This window comes from Galeopterus variegatus, unplaced genomic scaffold, assembly GCF_000696425.1.
Source record: "Galeopterus variegatus unplaced genomic scaffold, G_variegatus-3.0.2 Scaffold3260, whole genome shotgun sequence".
NCBI classification, from domain to species: domain Eukaryota; kingdom Metazoa; phylum Chordata; class Mammalia; order Dermoptera; family Cynocephalidae; genus Galeopterus; species Galeopterus variegatus.
Genome location: NW_007729371.1, coordinates 2,995 through 15,871, shown reverse-complemented (window position 1 = coordinate 15,871; position 12,877 = coordinate 2,995). Strand labels below are relative to the sequence as shown.

At 34.3% G+C, this 12,877-nt stretch overlaps 1 protein-coding gene across 1 annotated transcript in view; it reads left to right on the top strand.

Moving 5' to 3' along the window:
* Nucleotides 1-12,877, top strand: part of PTPLA (protein tyrosine phosphatase-like (proline instead of catalytic arginine), member A) — a 48,556-nt gene extending 35,679 nt beyond the window's left edge. Inside the window, exons 3-8 of the mRNA XM_008584435.1 lie at nt 916-1,033; nt 1,244-1,262; nt 1,340-1,428; nt 4,330-4,451; nt 9,194-9,372; nt 12,037-12,877. Coding sequence (XP_008582657.1) covers nt 916-1,033; nt 1,244-1,262; nt 1,340-1,428; nt 4,330-4,451; nt 9,194-9,372; nt 12,037-12,119 — 610 coding nt within the window. The 3' untranslated portion in view covers nt 12,120-12,877. The remainder of the gene's footprint in view (nt 1-915; nt 1,034-1,243; nt 1,263-1,339; nt 1,429-4,329; nt 4,452-9,193; nt 9,373-12,036) is intronic.

Genomic DNA, 12,877 nt, shown 5'->3' with positions numbered 1-12,877 from the left:
TTGCCGGTCACGAAAAAAAAGACAAGAAGGAAAAAAAAAAAAATAGAATAATGAATCAAGAGCATATAAAACATATATATTACTAAATAAATTATGGCATTTCTTTTTGCCGGTCACGGAAAAAAAGACAAGAAGGAAAAAAAAAAAAAAAGAATAATGAATCAAGAGCATATAAAACATATATATTACTAAATAAATTATGGCATTTCTTTTTAGGAAGTTCAGGTTTGTTTTTTTTATTTAAATTGTGGTAAAATACAAAAATCTTTTTTAAAAAAAAGTGCATGGAAAGATTCATATAATCTTTTAATTCTATTTTTCCACAAACTTATTTTTCTTTTTCTTGCAACTGGCAGTACAGGGATCTGAACCCTTGACCTTGGTGTTATTAACATTTTTCCACAAAGGGACTCTTGTGCACGTAACATTTACCATCTCAACCTATTTAGTACATTTGCGTTGTTGTACGACCATCACTACCAACCGTCTCTAACTCTACATCTTGCAAAACTGAAACTCTATATGCATTAAATAAAAGCTCCCCATTGCTCACCCCGTCCCCCAGCCCCTGGCAACCACCATTCTACTTTCTGTCTCTATGAATTTGACTATGCTCAGTGCGTCATGTAGGTGAAATCATACGGTATTTGTCCTTTTGTGCCTGGCTTATTACACTTAGCATAATGTCTTCAAAGAGCATCCATATTGCAGCATGTGTTAGAATTTCCTTCCTTTTTAAGGCTGAATAGTATTCCCTTGTATTTATATACCACGTTTTGTTTATCCATTCAGTCATTGGGCACTTGGGCTGCTTCCACTTTTTAGCTACTGTGAGTAATGCTGCTGTGAACATGGATGTAAAAATCAGTGGTAGTAATTTTGACAGAACTTTATAAAAAATTTTATTTTCTCTAGGTGGTTGGTTCTAGCTATTGCCATGGTACGTTTTTATATGGAAAAAGGAACACACAGAGGTTTATATAAAAGTATTCAGAAGACACTTAAATTTTTCCAGACATTTGCCTTGCTTGAGGTAAGTTTTCTTTATCATTTGTCTGTTGTTGTCGTATTTATGTGAAAATTTTTTGTTGAGTAAAATCTTATTTTGCTGTTTACATACCACCTATGGATTTGTTTAATACCATTGTTGACAGGATTTATTTTATATTTTGTATTATTGACTTGTGGTTTTTTTTTTTTTTTTTTTTTTTTTTTTTTTTTTTTTTTTTGTATTTGCTTACAGATAGTCCACTGTTTAATTGGTGAGTTTTTGGTTTAATTTTACATTTTTATTATAAGTTGCCTGTAGGGCAATAGTTGACTTGTTTTTCTGTTTAAGGAATTGTTCCTACTTCTGTGCTTGTGACTGGGGTCCAAGTGATTTCAAGAATCTTTATGGTGTGGCTCATTACTCACAGTATAAAACCAGTAAGTGATGCAAACATGTTATCTACTTGACCCTGCAAGAAAGCTTTGCATTAATAGGAATCTATAGTGTTAATATTCATATATTTCAGGAAACAGAACCATTGGACAAAAAAGGAGTTGGGTTTAGATTTTTATGTTGATTTAGTGCTTTGGTAGAAGGAAACACAAGCAAAACCAAATATTGGCATTTTATATCTGTAATATAATCTCTTCTGATATTTTCTGGTTTCTAAAATTAATACTCATATTGTCAAATAATTAACTGAAAATCTTATTTTCTATAGAAGTTTCTTTTCTATCAAAGTTATTCTCTGATTATGTGATTGAAGTTGTCAATATAAACAGTTTATTTTCCCTCATTTAGCATTGAGCAATAGACATGAAAGGTAAATGTAGTTTTGTAGACCTGAACAAGTGGAAACGACTAAATCAAAAGTTAAAAGGGGTAACACGAAAATCAACTACATTGTATATTGATTTTTAAAAAGTTAAAAGGGGTCAAAGTATACAAAATTTCATTTAGACAGGAGGAATAAGTTTAAGAGATCTTTTGTGCAACATGGTAACTATAGTTAGTAACAAATGTATACTTGACAATTCCTAAGAAAGTAGATATTAAGTGTTGTTACTACAAATAAATATGAGATAATGCATTAAACAATTAGCTTGATTTAGCCATTCCACAATGTATGTGTATTTCAAACATCATGTTGCACACCATAAATATATAATATTTTAATTTGTCAATTAAAAAATAATTTTAAAAAAGTTAGGGCTAAGGAACTTAGGGAAAAATAAGCATATTATTTATTGAGGCATGACAAGAGACAGACCTAATTATTGACTCTAATTCATGGCTTAAATCTCTTAGACAAGACAAACACCATGCTGACTGTGTCAAGATGTTGGACCCATGACAGAAACATTTCCCAGCTCCACCCTTCTGACCTTCTTGACAGCCTTTGTAGTCCTCTATGTACTTGCCGACAGATCTCTGGCCTCCTTTCCATTCCTCAGATGCCTTTCTTGTCTCCTCTCTGCTTGGGGACTGAGACTTAAACTCTTCTCCGTTTCTTCTTAGCCTCACTGGACTCCTGTCTGCGTGAGGACAGATCGCTGACCTTCTGCCCTTTTACTATACACATCAGCCCTCTTGACTAGTGTCTTTCACTCAACTTACTTAATCCGCCTGGTTTGTAACCAGTGACTGCCATACAAATATAGCAATGAGCACGTGCCACACAGAGAGCTACACTTTTTATTAATTAAGATTGCCTACTACGTTAAAAGCAGAAGCACAACATTCATAGAATAAAAGCAAGACTATTCCAGGCAGTGAATGACTATAACAGCTGGGTAGGACCAAAAAGAGTCTGAAGAACGAAGAAGAAAATCAAAGACAGGGTGGCCAACATTAACTAGAGAGAAGTTAAAGAGAGAAAAGGATCCACCTGTTCATTTTATCCTTCAGAAGATCTCTGCCTTAATATTACTGTTTATTTTTCCCCAACAATAGTTTCCCATTGGCACCTATTCATCTCTGCTTAATTAATTTAACCAGCATTTACTGAATGCATTCTGTACACCTGGCACTATGTTAATTTCTGGATTTACAAAAATGAATAAGGCACTTCCAGCTGTCAAGTGTACTGGCTATTGGGAAGTGGGGGAGTCATAACAAATGTTGATCATGCAGCAGATACTAACTGTGCACCTGTTCTGTCCAGACACTGTGCTGGCGATATGGCTGTTTACACACATGGTTCCCTCTTTGTTGAGCCTGTAATTGGGAGAGAAGCTAACAAGTAGTTACACAAATGCTTGTTTAATAATATTAGTGTTAAATGCTTTGAAACAATGGTCCACTATGCATTGCAGTATATCTAGGGACTTACTCTGATACAGGGAGTGAGAAAGACTTCCCTGAGGAAGGGATATATGCTGCTGACAGAGGTACAAGAGTTATCTAGACACATTTTAATACCAGTTGGCAAGTGTTATAATATAGATTTGAACAAAGTTACTGTGAGAAAAGGAAGGTTAGCAAATAACTGCTCAGGGTGAGAAGTGAGGTTTGGGAAAAGTTTTCCAAAGGGCATAATATTTTAGCTGGATCTTAAAAGATGTGCAAGCGTTTTCTATAGGAAGCAACAAGGAAGTAACATTCTAATTAGAGGAAATAGCATATGTAGAGCCGCAAAGTTCAGAGCATATTCCAGAAATAACACAGTTTAGTGTTACCAGAGAGAGAAGTAGGTAGGAGGCCTGAGTGATTTTAAATGAAGTTGGAGAGATTTCTGAGCTTGGACTGTAAAAACCTTGAATATCATGCCCACGTGTTAGGATTTATCCTTTTATCCTGTTAAGCAATGGGGCACCAGGGAAACTTTCAAATCATAGAACGTAGCTGATTCCAATTTGTGTTTTGTTTGCTTCTTTGTTTTGTTTTAAGAGAAAACGTTCATTTATAAGGAGAACAAAGACAGGAGAGACTATTTAGGAAACTGTTACAGTAGTCCAGATGAGAAATGAGAAGTCCCTGAATTAAAATAATGGAAATAGGGACAAAGACAAGTGGACAGATTCATTAGAACCTTTCAGTAGAGCTGGTATGATTCAATCACTCATAGAAAGTAGGAGGGTCAGATTGTTCACATCCTGGTTTCAGGGAGGTGATGTCCTGGAATGGTGGAGTTATTGGCTTGAATAAAGGATATGTTCCTGTGCACAGGACATATTTAAGTTTCATGTTTATAATTAATTATATAATGTTGACAGTATTAAGTTTTCTGTATTGCATTTGTCTAACCCATTATAATAAAAGATAATTAAAATAAATATCTTGGTTGAAAAATAAGTTCAAGGTTGAACGACACTGTGGATTTCTCTGTAATTCTGCAGATCCAGAATGAGGAGAGTGTGGTGCTTTTTCTGGTCGCGTGGACTGTGACAGAGATCACTCGATATTCCTTCTACACATTCAGTCTTCTTGACCACTTACCATACTTCATTAAATGGGCCAGGTGGCTATGTCTTGCAGTTTAGTTCCTCACTGTCCTGTGCATGCTTACTTTGTGTGCTGAGCTAACACCAGAGAACTGAAATTTTTGTTTTAGCTCCATGATGCCAGAATGCTGCTGTTTGGGGTATTAGCAGCATTGTAACTTGTATTCTAAAAGCTTAATGATGAGAGATGAATCATTAATATATATTTTGAGTGAAATTGATGCTAGCCAAATTATATTAGAATTCTTTAATAACCTTATATTAGTATTCTTAAATATTCAGTCTAACATCCACAATCTTTAGTGTTTTTTATATACTTTTTTTTTTAAGTAGCAGAGACAGACATTTGAAAAAGTCACACTTACTTGAAATTGTGTTATTTGGAATGTGGACAAAATTTATATTGCAAGGATTCCAAATATAAAGCAACAGTTTTTAACATTCTTTTTTTTTTCTTCTGGCAGCTGGCTGCTACAGGGTTCCGAACCCTTGATCTTGGTCTTATAAGAAAACAACAGTTTTTTTTTTTTTTTCCTTTTTGTCTTTTTTTGTGTCCGGCAACGGATCGCAACCCTCGGTGTCGCGCCCGTACCGGACCGGGACCGGCAACGGGATCGCAACCCTCGGTGTCGCGCCCGCACCTTGCTCAGCCAGTGAGCAGGAACTGGTCTGTATGTGGGATCCGAACCCTCGGCAGGAGCGCCGCTGCGCTCCCAAGCGGCGCACTGTAGCAGTGTGCCACCGGGCCGGCCCGAAAACAACAGTTTTTAAAGAAAAAAATGTCCTATATTTTTTTGAAGTTTGAATTCTTTGAGTAACTGGTATTTTATCAAGTTATTATAAAAACAAAACTGGTTTTTGGAGAATGAATCACAAGCCAGTATAAATTTGTTTACTCTGTTCTCTATATTGTATTTATAGTAACAGTAACAATATTAACAGTGACAAATGGCAAATGTTGTGTGCCTAGTGCACACCTGCGATGGAGGTGTGAACAAAACAAAGTTCTGTCCTCTCAAGACAAAGACAAAAAATAGAAAAAAAAATTAATAGGTATGTGATATGTCAGGTGGCAATAAGTACAAGATGTATATTCCATATATGCAGGATAAAATGGTTAAATTTATTTTCATTATGAAAATTTCTTGTTATACTACAGAAGTAATACATTTTCATCGTAAAATGTTCAAACAGTACAGAATAAACATGGAAAGTTCATGTTTGTACTCCTACCCACCTACTCCCTTCCTCTGGAGGGAAAAACAGTTTGAAGTTTACCCATCTAGACTTTTTCATATTAACAAAGATGTAAAAACACAGATGTGAATTTTTAAAACATAGATAGGATGATGCTTTTTGTTTCTGTCTTGGGGCTCTAATCAGTACAGGCACATTTCAGTCTAGCTCTTTAACGCTAATGCTGTATAATATTCCATATTATGATTGACCTATTGCTAGAACTTAGATCATTTCCAGCCTTCTAATATTATAAATAATGCTTTTAGAGATTATAAAGAGTGCTATATATATCTATATTTCTATTATTTCTAAAAACTCTGATATTTGGTAATATTCTTATTTTGTTAGAGGATAATCCTTAGCTAGTGTTAGATTGCCACATATTAAAAGCCCAACACTTATTCTTAAGTGATTACTTCTTTTTTATACCTCTTGTATTATATGTGTTCAAATACAATAAATTAGCATATGTAAATAGAAGGAAAAAAAGAAGGAAAAAACTTTTAAATTACCTATAATCCCATTAAATAAAGATATCACTCTTGTGTTATATATTCTTTCAGACTTTTAAAAATGTTCTCTAGCTGTTTTTTAAGCATTTTGTGATTTACCATTTTGTATATAATAAAATGCTTTAAAATTATAAATGGAGCTTAAATATATTGTCCGTCAGAAGAAGGTCACATTACCATTTGTAGGTGTTTGGTTTTATTCTTATTGTACATGAAAATGTATTCACTTTTAGTGATTGGGACTTTTAGAAGGTTGGTAGTTTTGAAGGTGGGGGACTGTAATACTAGAATACATATCAATACTATTTTGCATGACAGTTCTGGACCTCTGGTGCCTTTACATGTATTAATTTATGGTATAGTCTCTTTTCATGTGCTGTATTTACAAAATTCATTTGAAGAAAACAGAGGCACATTGCCCATCTTGTGTAGGTCAGGCACATTGTTTTTTAATGCTTTGTCCGTCTGCCTTGTGGAATGCATTTGCATGTCTTGAGTTTCTGGAAATTTCCAAAACTCTGCCGTTGCATGTTTAAATTTGCTGTTTAGAAAACATTTGTCAATTACCTTAATGTTAAGCAAGGTATTATAAAATCTTTTAACTTTTTTTTTTTTTTAAAGATGACCAGTAAGGGGATCTTAACCCTTGGCTTGGTGTTGTCAGCACCACGCTCAGCCAGTGAGCGAACCGGCTATCCCTATATAGGATCTGAACCTATGGCCTTGGTGTTATCAGCACGGCACTCTCCTGAGTGAGCCATGGGCCAGCCCTAAAATCTTTCAACTTTGAAATGCATATGTTAGCATAATATATCATGTCAGTTAATCATAATCATGAATAATTATCTTTCATGTCAAAAACATTTTAAAAATCCCAACCATCTAAATACTTGTACATTTGGCAACCCCATTAAATAACCTAAAATATTTATATTTATGTCCAAGTGTTGAAGCTATTGTTCTCAAATAAAACTCTTCTTTAGAAATGGTGTCTTATGGGCCGGCCCCGTGGCGCACTCGGGAGAGTGCGGCACTGGGAGCACGGTGACGCTCCCGCCGTGGGTTCGGATCCTATATAGGGATGGCTGGTGTGCTCACTGGCTGAGCACGTGCACTCGGGAGAGTGCGGCGCTGGGAGCACGGTGACGCTCCCGCTGTGGGTTCGGATCCTATATAGGGATGGCTGGTGTGCTCACTGGCTGAGCGCGGTGCGGGCGACACCAAGCCAAGGGTTGCGATCCCCTTACCAGTCACAGAAAAGACAAAAAAAAAAAAAAAGAAATAGTGTCTTATAAATAGTTTGGCCTGCTGTCATGGTTTGAGTATACTTTTATTCTACTTGTGTGTTAGAAGTGTTCCTTTAAAAAAAGTCTACAGAATACATAATTATATATTGAGTTATATGTTGATATTGATTTCTAGTTTAATTTAAAAAATGCATTTCTCCCCCCAAAATTTTTGGTGACAATTGGGAATTCAAGGAAGTGTTTTATCTTTTTCTGCATGTGCTCTGTAGATTATTAAACCTTCCATACTTCCCTTAGAACTTAGAGAGTTAGTGACATGCAATCTTTTTAAAGTGAAAGTAAAGTCAAATAAATTATATAATTGGTTCCCATTTCATTAGAAATTTTCACTGTCTTTAAGGCTGAAACTAGTTTATTCTAGAAATTTTGCATTTTTTTTATATTAAAGACCAGTGCGACCAAGAAGTCAGTTAAGAGCCACATAAAGTAATAAAATAAAAAATCTTAATAAATTTGTATATTTTATTTGAGAAGGGAATATAAAATGTTCATATAAAATGTTCATATAATGTGATTTTAAAAATTGATTTAGGAAATGATTAATTTAAATGAAACACAAATAACTACACAAGAATGGTAAGAAAGGGGATATATCCAAGGCAAGGACAGGATAAACAGGTACAGTAAAAGGATCATTCTTCTTTATTTTTAACACTTCATCTATTTTTGCAAATAATTCTGCCCTTCTCCCCCATCTCTTATTCTTGGATATTCGTGTCATACAGGAATAAGGTGATTTTTAAGTTGTCTCCAAACTTCTTTAATACTGACAAATTTGACTTTTCTTTACAGATATTTTTAATGCCAATAAGTGATTGAGTAAAATACAGTTTAATTTGATATCTTTTCTTTTTCTATCAAAATTTTGACCTTAATCTTTTGTGGTAACTGTTGTATAGTGACTGACTTGCATTCTTTAGGCTCTCCTTGTTGGAGACCAGTAAAACACAGGGTGTTCCCAAATTGGAGGCATGAACGATGCCTGGGGGACTCTGCATTTGAGACCTTGCCACAATCCAAATAAACAAATGGTGATTTTGGATTTTGAATAAAACTTCCTCATCTCTATTTTAAGCAAGCTAACTATTCCTTTAATGTGGGAATTCAGGAAGTAACTTACCTTACTTGTTTTGTTATGAAAGCAGTTTTAGACAATATACTCATTAGGAGTTACTGATGCTTTAGGTAGCACTATCAGTTTTCTGGAGTAGTAATTACTTTTAATTAGTAACCACAAAGAGTTTCCCAAATACCTCTTAAAAATAACTACTTTGTTAATTTCAAGGTTTAGATATAAAATAAGGATTGTAACTGGTGTTTTTAAGCACACCATTTGATCAATAAATGACTAGCTGCAGGGGAAAAAAATCAGTCAGTTATGATTCCATGCACCAGAGGAGTTACCTTTACAATACTTTTTTTTAAACTGCATGTATTAAATGTATAAAAGTGTTTCATTACTGTAAAATAAGTTGACTTCTTATTAAGAAGTCTTGCCATTTAAAATGGAAACTGCTGTTGGAAAAAAGGATGATAATAAATGATTAAAGAAGGAAAATTAGCCTTCTGATGTGAGGTTATTGTAAATATGTATGGGCAGGAAAATTATTAAGTTTAAATACAGTAAAAGCAAAAGAACTGTGATATAAAATCCAATAATTATATGAGAAAAATAATTTTCTGAATTTTTTCTTTCTCCAGATATAATTTTTTTATCATCTTATATCCTGTTGGCGTTGCTGGTGAACTTCTTACAATATACGCTGCCTTGCCATATGTGAAGAAAACAGGAATGTTTTCAATAAGACTTCCTAACAAATACAATGTCTCTTTTGACTACTATTATTTTCTTCTCATAACCATGGCCTCATACATACCATGTAAGTATATATTTATTAGTACTTCGATTTAGCATACAATTTGAAAGTTTTTGGAAAGATATCGTAAGCTAGTTAACTAAGCAAGGAGAAATAACTAGAAATAATTGCTTACAAATACATTAAAACTTCTGTTCTACCCTACATTTATGCATAATTTGGAATAATTAAAGGGGAAGTGAGTCAGAAGATTTTTTATTAACTGTGAGAATAAAGGTCAGTAAATTAATACACAAATGATTGCTTCCTCAAAATCATTTAAAATTAAGCTTAGTATGATTCATTTTTTAAAGAAAAACAAAAATAAATTATTGGTAAAGCATGAATCAGTAAACTATTTACAAACATTTCGAATTGTGTATCTGAATATAAACACATGGTCCAAGAAAATTTCAGATTATTTCTATTTATTTGTTGTGCACATTCTTGGAAGAATCATGAAGGAGTACTTTTTAGTCTTATTTGTGTTGCTCTATGTACTTGAAAATAATAAAGCTGCTTTTCTTAAGATATTTTGAATAATTCAGCCTCTTCACTAATTTCTTATCATATTTTAGCAGTTACAATGAATTGGTGAGGCCTTACTTCATTTACATGCCAACAGTGATACATTTTTAGGTAAAATTTTGATAGTCACTAGCAGGAAATATAACAGAAAATTTACAAGGTGGTTATTTGCCCTTCTCAATAAAATTAGAGACTGTGATGTCAGTGGGGAGGTGGGATGAGAAAAGGTTATAGAATCTAAAATCTACATTGATATGATGTAAAATACTTCATCTAAAGGGGATGAGCATAAAACTTGGCCAGCCTCTTGAGATCTCTGGTTTTGAAGCTTTCCCAAAATCCCAGGTGCTTAAGTGGTCAGAGAGTGTTTTTCTCCCTTTTCTACCATTTCAGCCTGATTCTGTGTCAGATTTTCTACCCAATCAAGTTCGCTCCTGAGATCACAGGATAGCTAAGGAGGATATACGTATATTATTTGTCATGCTCCTCGCTTTTCCCACTATCTATTTAATGGAAATGTGCCTTGAGCAGATCTAGAGCTCGCTTAGGTATCTGTCATATGGTTACAGGGTTAGGCACTGGGTTCCCCTCTTCCTTGCAACACTGAGGCATTTCACAGAAACCGAGGATGTGAAGGATCATGGTCTGAAGCTTCAAGCCAGTCACTTTTGACTGTGATTTTTAGGTGTCCTGGGAGATGTAGACTCTGGCCTGTAGCAGTCACACCTTCCCAGGTCACCAAGCTGACAATTACTGGGAGTCCCACTTGCCAGAGGACCAGTTAGCCGGGGGGATTCTTTCCCCTCTATTATCAATAGTAGTAGTGGTATCAACTACTTTCACTTGAGTAGTTACCAATGAGAGCATTACAGAAGAAAGAGGTTAGGTGACTTGCTTTAAAATCACTGATTTGGTAAAGTCAGGATTTGAACTCAGGCCCATACCTTCTACTAAACTACTCAGAATTTTATAGAAGTATTTAGATAATTGGTCAGTTAGCTTTAAGTATATATGATCTGAATTTATTTAGGCCCTTAGGTGTAATATGATGGTTATATTTATCAAGATGGGAGATACCTAAATTAGGAAAATAAAACCTGTTGTGCGTTTATGCTCTGTTTGAATTAAGTTCAAAAAATAAATGTTTACCCAAAATTGTCTAAGCAAGATATTCAAAGCTTGTTTTCGTGATTAGGTTCATTGGTTTGGTTATTCTGTTTACCATTTTCAGAGATATTTTTATATTTGTATTACTTATAGCTGATGTTCATTTATTCATTCACCAACATTTACACCATGATTTAAAGCATTAGGTCAGATTGGCTCAAAATATTCTCCAAATTTGACTGGATGAATGAGCATTTGTCCAGCTGACCTAATACATACATATTTATGTGTTTCAGTATAACAGACTGACTGCCCTGCACTCAGCCAAGAGGAGCTTCTGCTCTGGATCCATGTTAGAGGATCCTGTGCTGGCCCTTCACTGGTCACCCTTCCATACCGCACTTCACCCCCTTTTAGATCACATTCTGGAAAACTGGGACCATGGAATTTGCTGCCCAGATTGTCCTGAGTGTGCATCAAGGGCCTATATAGGCCTCTTCCTTGATCCATTGTCCTTAGGCTAACAATTGTCACCAGTGTGTGCAACCCCAAGATCACAGGATAGCCAAGGTGGCTGTCTGGGGGGGGTGTGGAGGAAGCTTGGAAGTGTGCACCAGAATAGCCACACACATTTGTGTGAGATCCGTCAAGGTACAGGGTTCAGCCAATAGAACAGAGAGAGGGAGAACAGGCAGGGCCAGCTTTCTTTGTGCTGGAATGTTCTGTCACAGTAAGTATTCCAAAGAGTTACGAGATTCTAAATTTAAACATGGTCTTCCAGGTCATTGTGAAGGTATATTTATTAAGCTATTTAAGTTTGCTAAAAAATAAAAATAAAAACAAAACAAAATTTCAACAGTTTACGGTGTTAAAATATTTAGGCATGTGATAGTGGGCCTCTTTTAGTATATTATCCCAGGCTTTTTAAATATTACAGGAGTAGCAGTGGTATATAATGTACTTACTTTCAAACCTTGCCACATTTAACAGGTTTCCAGTATACATAATATAAAGCAATAGCTTATCTTTCTTTGTTTTCTTTTTTCAATTAAGTGTTTCCACAACTCTATTTTCACATGTTACGTCAAAGAAGAAAGGTGCTTCATGGAGAGGTGATTGTAGAAAAGGATGATTAAAAGATCCCTACAAACAAGGTGCTTTTTCCAGAATAACCAAGATTACTTAAGTCCAAGTTTTAATAACAAGAATAAACAACTTCATGAAATATGATGGATTATATTGTTTCTTAAAATATAACTTGAATCATGGTATTTGCCAATATTTGTCTTCATATTGTGCCAGATCTTTTTTTTTTAATAAGAATTATGCAGATATTATCAACTCCTAGGTAGGTGTTGATCATTAAGAAAATAATTGGGTGTATTACTTTGGAAAAAAAGTTTACTAAATTTTTTTTACAACATATGCTCAAAGCTTTTTAAATCAATATTTAGAAATTAGTTTAATGATTAACAGTATGATACCTGCCAGTGTTATTTATGTGATATTTATAAATGAAAGTAAATGTAAAATTATAATAACTTGTTAATAAGGTGTTGGTATTTCTTGAACATACGATCTAATTGTTCGAGTTATAAGGCAGCATTTATGATTAATAACAGATTTTAGAAGCATGGACAAAATTTGCTGTGGTAAGACTTTGATGTAGATAAAGTAGAAGCATAAAAAAATATTCAAGTAGATGTCACAATTGGAAAATACTTTGAAAATATTTCTAGACTGTTGAAATTACTTATACCATTAAGTAAATTTATTTTGATTTGAATTAACCACTCAAGGACAACCTTTTCAACTGTAAGGATTTTAAGGAATTAGAAAGAAGGTAAGTATATTGTTTGCCCCACTGGTTAAAAAAAAAAAAAAAAAAAAAAAA